Here is a 13,971-nt window from a genome sequence, read left to right on the forward strand (position 1 = left end):
AGCAAAAATAATGTTAGAAAAGCCATATGGGGCATATTAAGAAATACAAATATGAAATTTAACACAATTCTGTCCAAAAGGAAAATGCATGCAAAATACTACACATGCTCATCCATACATACACTATACATACACTATTTGCATGAAAAGATCATTTCAGAAAGTCATGATGCAGCTGATATGAAAGCAATGATTATCTCAAGTATGGATGAAGTATGCATTTGAAAGCAATTCCAGGTTAATTGTAATGTCAAAACAGAGTATATAGATGTGGAACATGAAAGAAGACTGGAGAATGAAGTCACTCATCCCATATGAATGAATGTCATTTTTAACTGAAACTGGCCATGTATTGTACTTATTTTAGAGTCTTCACTTCTACTATCGAGAGCTTTCATGCAAGAGATCCTTCCTGTACCATGTTCCTTCATCTACTGTTTCACAAGTCTCACTCAAACATTCCAATGTCACACATGACTTACAAGAATCACCCCAGCAAACATGGCCCCATGTGGGTATTCAGTGGGCAAGTTGGGCATGGGCTAGCCCACACCAGCCCAAACCGGGCTAGCCATCACCAGCCCAACAAAGGCTGGCACACACGAATCCCTCACCAGCCCTAAATCACAGAGTTTTCTAACCCAGAGGCCAAACAGGCCAATACTTCTGGGAACGCCTCTCAACACAGGCTTGACAGACCAGACCGGGGTTTGGGATGTCAATGAGAGAAGTGAAAAATTCATCCTTAGTTGTTCATTTTTTTAAATCGATTTCTAAAAAACATATTAAAGTAGCTGAACATCCGTGTAGAAGTGACAAACTGACACATTAAAATGTTGGTCAAAAATAACTTTATTTCGAAGGAGTGACTTTGATTTGATGGCCTGCACATGCGCAGTTCGACGCATGTGTCAAACTGTTTCTGTGCATGAGTTTAGCTAGGGGATTTCTATTGGAGACGCTGTTTCTGGGCATCTTCATACTGAACCATCTTTGCCAAAATGGGCTAGCCATCACCAGCCCAACACAGGCTAGCCCACACCAAGCCCAGCATGGGCCAGCCCACACCAAGCCCAGCACGGGCCAGCCCACACCAAGCCCAGCACGGGCCAGCCCACACCAAGCCCAGCACAGGCCAGCCCACACCAAGCCCAGCACAGTCTAGCCCACACCAGCTACTTCATAACGTAGAGGCGGGGGCTCATTCAAATATTTGTGGGTGTGGTGTGCACACAGTTATTTTTGTGCAACCATTACTGAGTGTCATTCCAGTTTAAGGATTGCATTGTGTGATGCCCCAAAACAGTATTGACTTGTAGACTGCCAATGAAGAAGTGTTTCCAAAAACTTAAATAAGTGCATGTGGCATATAAGGAACTTAACCGTTTCTCTTGTAAAAATATATGTATGATAGTAACAACTTGGTTGTCTACAATGTAACACATTTGCTAAATACCTTTAAGGTTGGAATATTATACAATTTATTTAAAGCTACAAATTGTAACTTTTTAGGCGACCCGACCAAATTTACTGAGAAATGTGAGTTATGGATCTTTAATTCCCGTTGAAAGCAAGTCTAAGAAGAGTTAGATATGTTCTATGTGTGCTATTTTTATGCTTTCTGTTCTGAACTTTCGGTTTTGTACATCAGCTGAATATACAATATTTTTGGTTATGGAAAATATAGTTCACAGTGGTTTAGATGGTACAATGACTCTCTATACAATAACTGCTTGTTTTGTCACATAAACTGAAGTTAGGCAAACTATTAGAATTTTAGCAACCAGAAAATGGCGGCATGATTTCCACATAGTGCATCTTTAAGTAAATAAGTTACATTTGAATAAATACCTGGCCTGGGGCCAATGTGGAGCCGATGAGCAAAAGCACATTGGCTCAGTTTGGGCAGTACAGGGGGCCAATAGCTTAGCCTGCATAGGGCCTACATCGTGCCAATGTGGTCATGTTTGCTGGTACCAGTTTCCAGTAAGCATCATTATAGAAAACAGAACGTGTAAGCTGAGCCATTGGGCAGGGCTTTTTTGTTGAAGCTTTGGCACGTGACGCCTACACCAAGTGAGACGCATAGTAGCATTTCTCACAGTTCAATATTCCATAGTCTCTTATTGGTTTTAAGTTTCAGGTCATCAGTCAATTTCCTGTGAAGAATTTTACCACTGGTTGTTATTCTTGAAAATGTTGGTCTTGTCTCCTCTCCAACTTGTAATTCCTACACAACCTCCAATATGTACAATTCAGATCTGTCTACTGTTCTCCCCACATCCCTAGTTATGTCATGTCACCAGAGTTTGGTGAAGTACTGTATATCAAGCATCAGAATTACTGTTTCTGTCTGGACTTCATCTGGCTGTAGCATTGTGTTGCAAAATATATTTATTATATCTGTATCGCTGAACCCGCGTTACAACGGGATTTGAACTTTAAAGGCAATGTTCCTGTGTTTGAGGAGACTGCATTCACAGTATGTCAACTTACTCAGAAAATACCTTTCACTGATCTGTCCTGCCATCTGTAAAGCTTCAGCGATACAGTTTGAATAGAGCCCTCAACCTCCATAATACAGGATCATTGTGCTATTATTTGACTGATAATGCCTGAAATATTTACATACAAGCAATGCACATACTGTATGCCAGAGAGCCATGTCAACTGCTGTTGTCAAGAAGGGAAACAATAACAGATAACAACAACCACTGACAGTAGTAGGCATTGTTTTTGTTTTTTTTGAAAGGTAAACTCATAACATCTTCACAGAATTTCGTAGGCCTAGTTATGAAGAGGGAACCAGGTACATCTTCACAGAATTTCGTAGGCCTAGTTATGAAGAGGGAACCAGGTACATCTTCACAGAATTTCGTAGGCCTAGTTATGAAGAGGGAACCAGGTACATCTTCACATCATTATGATGTCCATTTAGTGAGGTTAGCTCCCTAGTCTACTCATCAAATCAAATTGGATTTGTCACACTCACCTTACAGTGAAATGCTTACTTACAAGCCCTTAACCAACAATGCAGTTTTAAGAACATAACTAAAAGAAAGTAAGAGATAAGAATAACACATGATTAAAGAGCAGCAGTAAATAACAATAGCAGGGCTATATACAGCGGGTACCGGTACAGAGTCAATGTGCAGGGGCACCGGTATTGAGGTAATTGAGGTAATATGTACATGTAGGTAGAGTCATTAAAGTGACTATACATAGATAATAACAGAGAGTAGTAGCAGTGTTCTGGGGGGGGGGGGGTTCAATGCAAATATTCTGGGTAGCCATTTGATTAGCTGTTCAGGAGTCTTTTGGCTTGGGGGTAAAAGCTACTTAGGAGTCTCTTGGGCCTAGACTTGACGCTCCGGTATCGCTTGCAGTGCGGTAACTAAGTGTGTGTTTAGTTGAGGTCTTTTGCCATAACCACAACACATTCTGAGGGAAACCTTCAGCAAAGTCCACTCATCTCAGTTCTGATTGTCTTGACAAGGTGGGAACATGACTCTGTACATGTGCCTGTATGACTGTGCATGCCAGGCTCAGCTTAGCTGTCTGTCTGAGAGCTGCTGGGTGTTCTGCATTAAAACATCCAATGTACATCATCAGAGCATCACACTGTGTGCTGCTGCTGACACCACCACAACCTATCCAGGCACCTTTACTTCTAAGAGTGTACTCATTCAAGGTTTCAAATAGGTACACCAAAATTCAAAAGGCACTTGCACATCTGAACAATTTTATTTGCAGGTGCATGGCAACAGTTGAACAAGATGAAGGAAAAAGGAAACCGCACACTGATATTTAATAAGCTTATGTATCGGCCTCACGGCCTTCATCAAAAAACATGCACCCTTATGTAGACCTAGCCCCACCCACATCCGTTCTACACATCGAAAGGGGTTGGAGGCGAAGGAAAAACAAATAAGTGCTACCAAATATAACAATATGCATTTCATAAATATTACAAAAGTGTATAAGTAAGACGTATTAAACACTTCTGTAAAACCACAATGAGGACATAGCAAGTTTTCATTCGTCATTGGGTACATCGTACGGAAAACATCAGAGTAATCTTAAATAGGCACATAGTTCATGGTCAAATAGGTACACCAAAACTGGGACCTCAAAGTATTCACTGTGCTTCACCCATTTTTTTATTGTCACTTACACGAGATAGATGCAGTGAAATGTGTTGTTTTACAGGGTCACCCATAGTACAGTGACTTCTGGCACAAATTAGAGCCTTGCTCAAGGTCTCATCGACAGATTTTTCACCTTGTCAACTCAGGTATTCAAATCAGCAACCTTTCGGTTACTGGTCCAACGCTCTAAACACAGGCTACCTGCCGCCCCATTTAACACCAGTATACCTCATTGGTGACGTCAGTTGTATATGATAGAGTAATAGCAACATAGAAGTAGTAGTCAAGATAAACCAAACTGATCTGCAAATCACGTAAGGTATATGACCTTTATCTCTGAGAGGGAGTGGGTTTATGTTTGTATATATGTGTGAGTTGTATCTCATGCTGCTCCTGTTTCCTTGGTTACGTGTGTAGGTGGTGGTGAATGCCTTGGTGGGAGCCATCCCCTCCATCATGAACGTGCTGCTGGTGTGCCTCATCTTCTGGCTCATCTTCAGTATCATGGGGGTCAACCTGTTTGCAGGGAAGTATTACTACTGCTTCAACGAGACCTCAGAGGAAAACTTTAAACCTGACGTCGTCAACAACAAGACTGAGTGCTTTGCACTAATCAACGCAAATTACAGTGAGGTCAGGTGGAAGAATGTCAAGATTAACTTTGACAATGTGGCTGCAGGATACCTGGCACTTCTACAAGTGGTGAGTTCAAGGTCTTTCCTATCAATGTTTTGACTTTTAACTAATTTGGCCCTCCCACTGTGGAGGTCAAAGTTGATTGGACATTGAACAGTACTTAGACTGCAGGATTCAATTCTCATATTTTTTCAATCAATGGCTTCTTACTGTACCTCTATCTCTTTCATCTTGTAATTTTCCTCCTTCCTCTTCAACACCTCATTCTAATTTTCCTCTCTTTCTGCTTTACCTTCATTCTTCTTCCTCATGTTTCTTTTCCCTGTTTTCTCACATGACTTTATATCTCCCCTCTCTCACAGGCCACGTTTAAAGGCTGGATGGACATAATGTATGCGGCCATTGATTCTCGGAAGGTAGGCCTGTCACTTGTATGAGATTTGTCTCCCTTTTGTTTGTTGGTTGGTATTGTGTGAACAGATGTAACATGTTCCAGAAGAACCTACCAATACTAACTTGTAACGAAAAGGGCTTTTGAACCCACAACTTGCAATGTAATGAGGGACAATTTGGAGCTTGAATGTCTTTTTCCTGCTCTCTGTAGGTGGAGGACCAGCCGATCTATGAAGACAACATCTACATGTATATCTACTTTGTTGCCTTCATCATCTTTGGCTCTTTCTTTACCCTCAATCTCTTCATTGGTGTCATCATTGACAACTTTAACCAGCAAAAGAAAAAGATAAGACCTATTTTCCTTATTCCATGGACCTGTTGATAAGATAAAACTAGGTTAAGAAAAGGTTCCCACATTCTTTGGCTCAACACGGTTGTAACCAGATGTTTTCTTGTCTCCTTTACTTTGGAGGTCAGGATATATTCATGACAGAAGAGCAGAAGAAATACCACACTGCCATGAAAAAACTTGGCTCAAAAAAACCACAAAAACCTATTCCAAGACCATTGGTGAGTCTCTTCCTATGGTTCCTTTAGCCCAACGGCTGCTTTGGGGAGGGGTATTAGGAGTTCTAATTAAGGTAATATTCAAAATACATGTCAAACTAAACTTTACTAACCAACAGACCTTCCAGAATGTACCCTAACAAAATGTGCCTTGCTTTGATTTGTTAAATCTACTAACTCTCTTTATCTTTCCTCCATAATGTTTTCTCTTTTCTCTCAGAATAACTTTCAGGGCCTGGTATTTGACTTCGTAACGCAGCAGGTCTTTGATATATCTATTATGATGTTGATCTGCCTCAACATGGTGACCATGATGGTGGAGACGGACGATCAGTCAGAAGATACTGACACTATTCTCTACTGGGTCAACTTCGTCTTCATCGTTGCCTTTACTACCGAGTTTGTGTTAAAGCTCTTTGCCCTTCGCCACTACTACTTCACCATTGGATGGAACATCTTTGACGTGGTCGTGGTCATTCTCTCAATTGTTGGTCAGTAGTGATTTCATCCCTTTCCTCCTACATGCAGTTTGCCTATTGTCATCCTGGTATTTGAGTCCTAGAACTTAAGTTGCTGTTTCAATTACTAGAATTGCTCTGTTTTATTTCAAAAATAATCTGTGTAGAAATATCACATAATTATGAAATTTAAGGCTTGGGAAAGTGAGATCATATGTTAACATCTCCCCCTAGTGGCCCAACAGTCACAGGACAGTTTGTATTATTTTAAAATGTCTATATGACAGTGTTATGGATTTAAGGAAACATGCTAAAAGGGTTGCAGAACATACCAGCAATAATACATTTCTCCCTATCCTCTTCTGTCTGCTTCTCTATCCAGGCATGTTCCTCGCAGACATCATTGAGAAGTACTTTGTCTCTCCAACCCTCTTCAGGGTGATCCGACTGGCTCGAATCGGCAGAATCCTGCGTCTGATCAAAGGGGCCAAGGGCATTCGGACTCTACTGTTTGCCCTGATGATGTCCCTTCCTGCTCTGTTCAACATCGGGTTGTTACTCTTCCTGGTTATGTTCATCTTCTCTATCTTTGGCATGTCTAACTTTGGCTATGTCAAGCATGGGGCAGGAATCGACGACATGTACAACTTTGAGACATTTGGCAACAGCATGATCTGCCTGTTTATGATCACTACGTCTGCCGGCTGGGACGGTTTGTTGTTACCCATTCTCAACTACCCCCCAGACTGTGACCCACAACTGGAGAACCCAGGTGCACCGAATACAGGCGACTGCGGCAACCCCTCGGTTGGGATTTTCTTCTTCGTCATGTACATTATCGTCTCCTTCCTAATTGTGGTCAACATGTACATTGCCATTATCCTTGAGAACTTCGGCGTTGCGACTGAAGAGAGTGCCGACCCGCTCAGCGAAGACGACTTCACGACCTTCTACGAAATATGGGAGAAGTTCGACCCAGACGCCTCGCAGTTCATCACCTATGGCAAGCTTGGTGACTTTGCAGACTACCTAGAGCACCCGCTCCGTGTTCCAAAGCCCAACACTATAGAGCTGATCTCCATGGACTTGCCCATGGTGAGCGGGGACCGGATCCACTGCCTCGACATTCTGTTTGCATTCACCAAGCGGGTACTAGGCGATACCGGAGAGCTGGACATGCTGAGGGATCAAATGGAACAGCGCTTTATTGCGGCGAACCCGTCCAAAGTGTCTTATGAGCCCATTACCACTACTCTGAGGCGCAAGCAGGAGGACGTGTCGGCCAAAATCATCCAGCAGGCCTATCGAAACTACCTGGCTAGACGTGGCTTCAAATGCAAGCGCAGACCGGCCAATAACAATAATGTAAAGAATGGTGGGACGAATCCGGAAAAAGAAAAGAAGGAGGGCACGCCCTCCACTGCCTCTCTTCCCTCCTATGACAGTGTAACCAAACCTGACAAGGAAAAACAGGATGAGAATGAAGGAAAGGCAGGGAGGAAGGAGAAGGGCAGAAACCAAAAATCCGTCAGGGAATCTAAGTGTTAGAATATTGGAATAATAATAACAATAATAATTATAATAATGTAACTTCAAGCAAAGCGAGAGGAAACCATCTAACCCACACAGATGTACAGATTATTTCATTTGCAAGAAAGAAAAATAATAATATTAATAATTTTGTTTAAAGACTTCATACTATTGATGCAGAGTGCAGCAGCTCCGTCTCTTACAGCTTAAAGAGACTTGAACTTGATTTAAACCAAACATAATCAGCGTACTGTGTGACATTGTTGCATCTAGACTACTGATCTTAACTAAATGGAATGAAAAACAGACTAAATATGAAAGAAATGGGCAGTTCCCTGACTGGTGGACTACACATAAGGAACAGAACTTTTCACTAAGAGGAATGAATGAGAAACGCCGATAAGGGATCTAATGTGTGGGATTCCCGCCAGCAATGGATTCCCATGGAAATACAGAGCTATGCAGGAAAAACATGGAAATACTGCTCGACTTGAAGAATCACCTTCGAAAAGCATTCAGAAGGAACTCTGTATCATTGAATTTAGTCATTCATGGAGCACATTTATGTACATTATCAGTCTATATGAACAAACAGAAGAACAGCTGAGGAGAGAAAGACAAAACCCCATAGTAGCCTAAAGTAAGGGTTTTCCATGTGGGTTGTTAATGCTGAATATAGTATCTCCACATCATTTGAGCGGCAAAAAAAGGTTTAAAAAAACAACAACAATCAACAATTTTCCCATGTCACATAACTCTTCCTCACCTACTATCTTTGTTATACCCACATCAAAAGGATTTTACTACATGGGCTTTCACACCAATTTGTTAAGGGGCTGTTGATTAGGGAGTCATCTTGGGCCAAGGGCTTACATTTACTCAGTCATATTTCCAAACAAATACATAAATAATTGTGCTTGTTCAATGCATAGTAATGACTTGCATGATGGCATGTTTTGATCAGAAATCTTGCATGAATAATCATAGTCCACAAGACACTAATACTCAGACCACAACAGTGGCTCGACCATAGGTTTGAGGTTGTCCACTGTCAAAAATTCAACGTTAGAAGTAAATCATTAGTATTATGATGAGAAACTTTGTGTGGAATGAATACCAACATTGTGGATTGTATGAGGAGAAATACAAAATGTTATTGCTGCTATGGGATGCAGAAGAGAAGGGAATGGATGTTTGTGTGTATGTATTATTGAGTGGATTTGGTGGATCGTTTTAAATCTTAAAAAGCTTATATATAATTTGAATGCAGCAATATCACATACCTAATCGACCATGCCATCTGCCTTTGTTCTTGTGTTGGATGAGGGCATTGTGGGAGTGTCTAAGTGTGCAGGGAATTGATGTAGCAAGGTGGTTTCCATTTCTGTTTTTTTCTCTAAGGGCAATTTAGACTGTTCTACAAGGTTTAAGTGTAGAAAGAATATTGTATTTCTGTTTCCAATAACTGCTGTTTTATTTCCTTATCATGTGCTGATTCATTTGTACATGTTCTTATGGTTATCTAGTCTGTATCATTTTAACATGTCTTTTCAGCCATTTCTTTAATGTGGTTGAGAGAGTTCATCTTGTGCTAGGAGATGAGAGAAAAACAGAAATTGGTGTATGTGGAGAAGCCTTGTTGCTCATCGTCACCCCTTGTCCTTGGAATGGGAGTGGGTGAACAGTACCCCCTGCTGCCTATTCTGTTTTTTGCTGTCATTGTTAGACAGAGATCCTAGAACTGTACGCAATGCTTGAAGAGTTCACCCCTTTATCTCAGGAGATATTACAGATGTATTATAATGAGCTCTGCAACTAAATGCAAGTTAATGTGATGAGAGTATTTATGAAACACTTTTTCCTATGATTTTGTGTGATGTTATGCTACCCTATTCGACAATGGTCTCGGCTGGCAATAGCTAGGGCAACCAGTCTATCAGGGGCCACTTTAGAGCTTCCTGTAAAAGACATTTAGAAATATAGGGCTAGAAGCATCTCATTGAAAAAGCAACATTTCGCTCGCTTGTAAGGGCAGCGTTTGTATCAATAGTAAATTATATTAGTGGTTGTGTAGCTATGGATTTAGGTTAGGTCTGAATAAAATACAACAATAATACTGCTCACCCAAATATTAGTCATAGGTACTTAGGAAACAATGTGAGGAGATGTCATGAAAGGGAAAATGGATATGTTAGTTTGAGCAGAACACTAAATTCTATGAGAGGCAAAACAGGTATGTGAGCACGAGAGAGCAAGCCCCATAATTCGAAATTTGAGAAAAATGTGCTCCAAAACCTCTCATCAGCCATTTTACTCCACTTACCTAGCAAGTATATCTCGTAACAAATACCAAATAATGAACAGAGCACTTGATGCATTGTAAAGGTACTGTGAGCCGTAACACGTTAAGAAGACACCCAAGCTTTTGCACTTCCTGTTGTGCAGTGATGTCACTACCTTCCTGTTTATGAATAAATCCCCAATCCCCTTCTCAAGTTCTATGGTCTAGTTGCTGCATGAGATCTCCAAAATCAGTGTGGGTGTTAAGTTGAACCAAATAAAACTCTGAATGATAAGCATAAAAGCAACTGCTGTCCATTTTTCTCCATCCCCATCAAGGATATATACATGTATAAATGTATAAACAGAAAAATGTAAAAACCTTAAATCAATTTGAAAAACAAAATGAGAAAAAATTATGTACAGTTCAGGCTGTGTTGTAAACGGCACAAATTGCTGAAGTTAAGAATGAACTTTTTAAGAGACTATAAATAATGTAATATATCATTTTATTTTATGCGTGCATGCATGCGTAGTTTTTTGTAAATACAGAAATACTTAAACTACTGCTATTAATCTAATATGAATAACCGTAAATAGAATGGCTTCCAGCTGACACCCCTTGTCACACTTGTTAGACTCTGACACATTTGTTAGGTGGAGTAGATTTTTGGAGTCACTTTTCACATTAAAAAAGGGAGTAAATAAAAAATCTATATTAAAAAAGAAAAAAAGATATAAATAAAAATCAATACATATATAGAGCTATACACACACACACACACACACACAGAATATATAATATATATATTCTAATATATGTCCTCAACTCTCCCTTCCGCTCCTTGTACTGGGGAGAATGCAGTGCACCCGACTGTAATAACTCCCATTTCTTTTTTTGTGTGCAATATGTTCAGTGAATGACCAAAACTCTGGCCTGCCCAGGATCACTATGTACTGGGGAACAGTGTACAATGGCTGCTTGCTGAGGATTGTGTAGCCTGCGTTGGTGAGAGGATTGCACTACCAGCACACCCTTTGTACATGTCTGAAGATGTCTTGCCCACAACTTCTCCCACCTCTTCCCGCTGAATATAAACACACAAACACATACATACTGTACACACACACACTCTCCACCCTGAGACAAGCCGGCGCTGGCCGGTCATTATGCCCCGGTATCCTGAGCCTCAGGTCGCCTTGTGTGACAGCTTTTGACTTGTTTTAGCGCTGACCTTCCTCCAGGTTCCCCCTAAACACACCAGTGCAGTTTGGATTTATTGTTATTTTCTAAACAATGCATCTGATAATTTCAAGGTTTATTGCTTTTGTTATTTCTATTTGTTTCTTGGTGCAATATCTCTTAATGGCATGTGCCTTTCAGCTGCCTTTTTAGACTTTACAATACATCAGTAAAAATGATATATCCAAACCCAATGGTTTAGTGAATCAAAATGGAGAGAAAACATCACCTAGACTAGATCAACAGAACTAACATCTTATAGTAATCTATTGCAAGTGCTCTCTCTGTATTCTGTTCACTGATCATTTAGCTGGTGAGAGAGCTTGCCTTCTGTTTTACACTTGGGTTCAATTCTGGTGTGGATTTATGAAATTATTTATGTAGCCTTTATTTTGTAGCATGACTGAGACCTGTTATTTGTTGGGGTTTTTGTGTTGCCAAAAATATTTTCTTAAAGCTTTTTGAGTGTCATTGTTATCTCTTGCCACTAATACAGTCAGAGAGAGGACAGTGTTGCACAACCACTTGGGACTAAGTGAGAATCAGTGAAAGATTGTCTTCATTTGAGCACGAATCAATTTCCAAACAATAAAGCAGCCTTCCAGTTATGCTTCATAGTGGTGTCTTTTTTTCTAGAAAATGATTAACTACAATTTATGTATATACATGAGAGGAAAAAGTTTCTCATTTGGTTTTCATCACAGACTTTAAATGAATTTCAGTGTAGATTTACAGTAATAAACAGAGAGACTAGTCATCTGAAATCACAGCAAGGTCAGTAGTGGATCTTGTCTGCAAGCATCTAACCATATCTTTATTAAAAGGATAATACCTCAAGTAGCACAGCATAGTGTGGTGTGGTGCAGTGTTTTGTGAGTGTGTGTGTGTGTGTGTGTGTGTGTGTGTATGTGTGTGTGTGTGTGTGTATAAAGTGGCCCACTGAATGAGAGAGGGAAGGAAAGACGGAGGGTAAAAACTGTGCTGCAGTGCAGATAGATGAATGCGGTGGCCTGGGCTGAGTCAGCAGCAGCCTGCTCTCAATACTGTAGTGTACTGTAGGTCTCCCTCCCTCCCTGTCCCACAACCTACTGCACACAAGGGGAAGGGGAAGGGGAAGGGAAGTAAGAGAGGAAAAAATACATGAGCAGTAGGAAGACAGAGAGGAGATGCTGCGATTTGTTCATGTGAAAAATGTATGCTATGTATTACAATGTAAAAAAATACCTGGGCATTTCTAAACTGATATGTGAATGCACAATTGTAGACTCCTAAATCATACACACAAACATACATTTTGTAATAGACTCATATTATATTCTAGTTTAAAGTGGCACCGTGCCCTGCTCCTTATTTTTCTCTCCTTCCCCACTACCAGCCCTTTGAAAAGTTTATGTAATTATACTTTCCTGTGGATATATTGTCTCATATTCCTACCGCCAAAAGGACCAAGCACACAGACAAAAAAACGGTAAACATTAAAATATTTTATTCAACATTTTGGCTTATAGAGGGTGTGAGAAGAACCTTTCTTGATTCAAAATGCTAATTCCTGCCGGATGTAGTGTTATGCATTTCAACGTCGGGTTTCCAGGCAACGCATGACAGATTAACTGGAATAGTTTTGGAATGCGGAGCCATTGGGCGCGTTGGAGTGGTACACTGAAAGCAGCCGACTGTAGACGGAACATATGCACGGACAGCAAATTGGACATGTTGTGCAGTTTCTAGGAAACGCAATAATGGCAGACATGGAATTTGCCTAAATAGAGCTCGCCATCGTGTATTCCTAAAACACGGAAATAAATTACAGCTGGTTCGTTCAACCATTCCCATGGGAAAAATTAATTGGGAAAGAATAGAGTTTTGGAATAAAGTCTGAATTTAACACGCTTAGGGGAATTTATACGTTTTGTTCCATGAGATAATAGCAGTCAGATAACATGACCTTTATGAATTATGAAGCCTTTATGTGGTTTGTGTTATTTATTACATAAATTCTTCGAAATTCACAAAAACCGACATTAGCTGATGAATATGATCTCAAAGGACATGCTTTCCTAAACCTGTGTTTACCACATACCTTATTTTCGGCGTTTATACAAAAACGCCACTCCTCTTCCTCATAGGCTGTGTACAAAGAACCATGGCAGAGTTAGTGCCTACAATAAGACACCATTACTATTTCTCTCGATTGTCGATGAAGGGGATGCTATCGAAATACCACTTCTCCTACAGGAAGCTGAACATGATCAACATGGCGCAAGGAATGAATATCCTAATAAGGAAATTGGATACAAGCCCAAGCTCTTTCGAACATTCACAAGTCTGGTTTTGTATTTTTCTCAAAATATAACCAGGTAGTGAGTGCATAGGCTGGCTACTATGAGAACATAGGTGTTTTTGCAGCATATGGGAAATGCTCTGTTGTTTGCCATTACTTCATGCCCCTGTACCTTCCTCATTATTTGTGATTGTGCAACATGGAATTATAACAGATGTGATTAAATGGAGTCCAAAGATTTTTACTGTATGGTAATTGATTGCATATCAGCATCACTACAGCCTGCAGTGTATTTATTTCATTCTTAACATTTGTGTTGCTTTTGTCAGTAAGCATGTAAAGAACAGAATTGGATTCAATCACGAAGGACAAAAACACTTACTGTACAGAAAATGATTAGAATATGCATGTACATCAGTTCACATAAGTTAC

General features: G+C 40.3%; 1 protein-coding gene across 1 annotated transcript in view; it reads left to right on the forward strand.

The window, feature by feature from the left end:
- The window catches only part of LOC115140323 (sodium channel protein type 8 subunit alpha-like), a 52,328-nt gene extending 40,462 nt beyond the window's left edge, over window positions 1-11,866 (forward strand). The window contains exons 16-21 of the mRNA XM_065021811.1: window positions 4,566-4,850; window positions 5,147-5,200; window positions 5,389-5,526; window positions 5,646-5,750; window positions 5,968-6,238; window positions 6,588-11,866. Of these exons, the coding sequence (XP_064877883.1) occupies window positions 4,566-4,850; window positions 5,147-5,200; window positions 5,389-5,526; window positions 5,646-5,750; window positions 5,968-6,238; window positions 6,588-7,753 (2,019 nt within the window). The 3' untranslated portion in view covers window positions 7,754-11,866. The remainder of the gene's footprint in view (window positions 1-4,565; window positions 4,851-5,146; window positions 5,201-5,388; window positions 5,527-5,645; window positions 5,751-5,967; window positions 6,239-6,587) is intronic.
- The last annotated feature ends 2,105 nt before the right edge of the window (window positions 11,867-13,971 follow it).

Source organism: Oncorhynchus nerka, linkage group LG2, assembly GCF_034236695.1.
Source record: "Oncorhynchus nerka isolate Pitt River linkage group LG2, Oner_Uvic_2.0, whole genome shotgun sequence".
Classification (NCBI taxonomy): Eukaryota; Metazoa; Chordata; class Actinopteri; order Salmoniformes; family Salmonidae; genus Oncorhynchus; species Oncorhynchus nerka.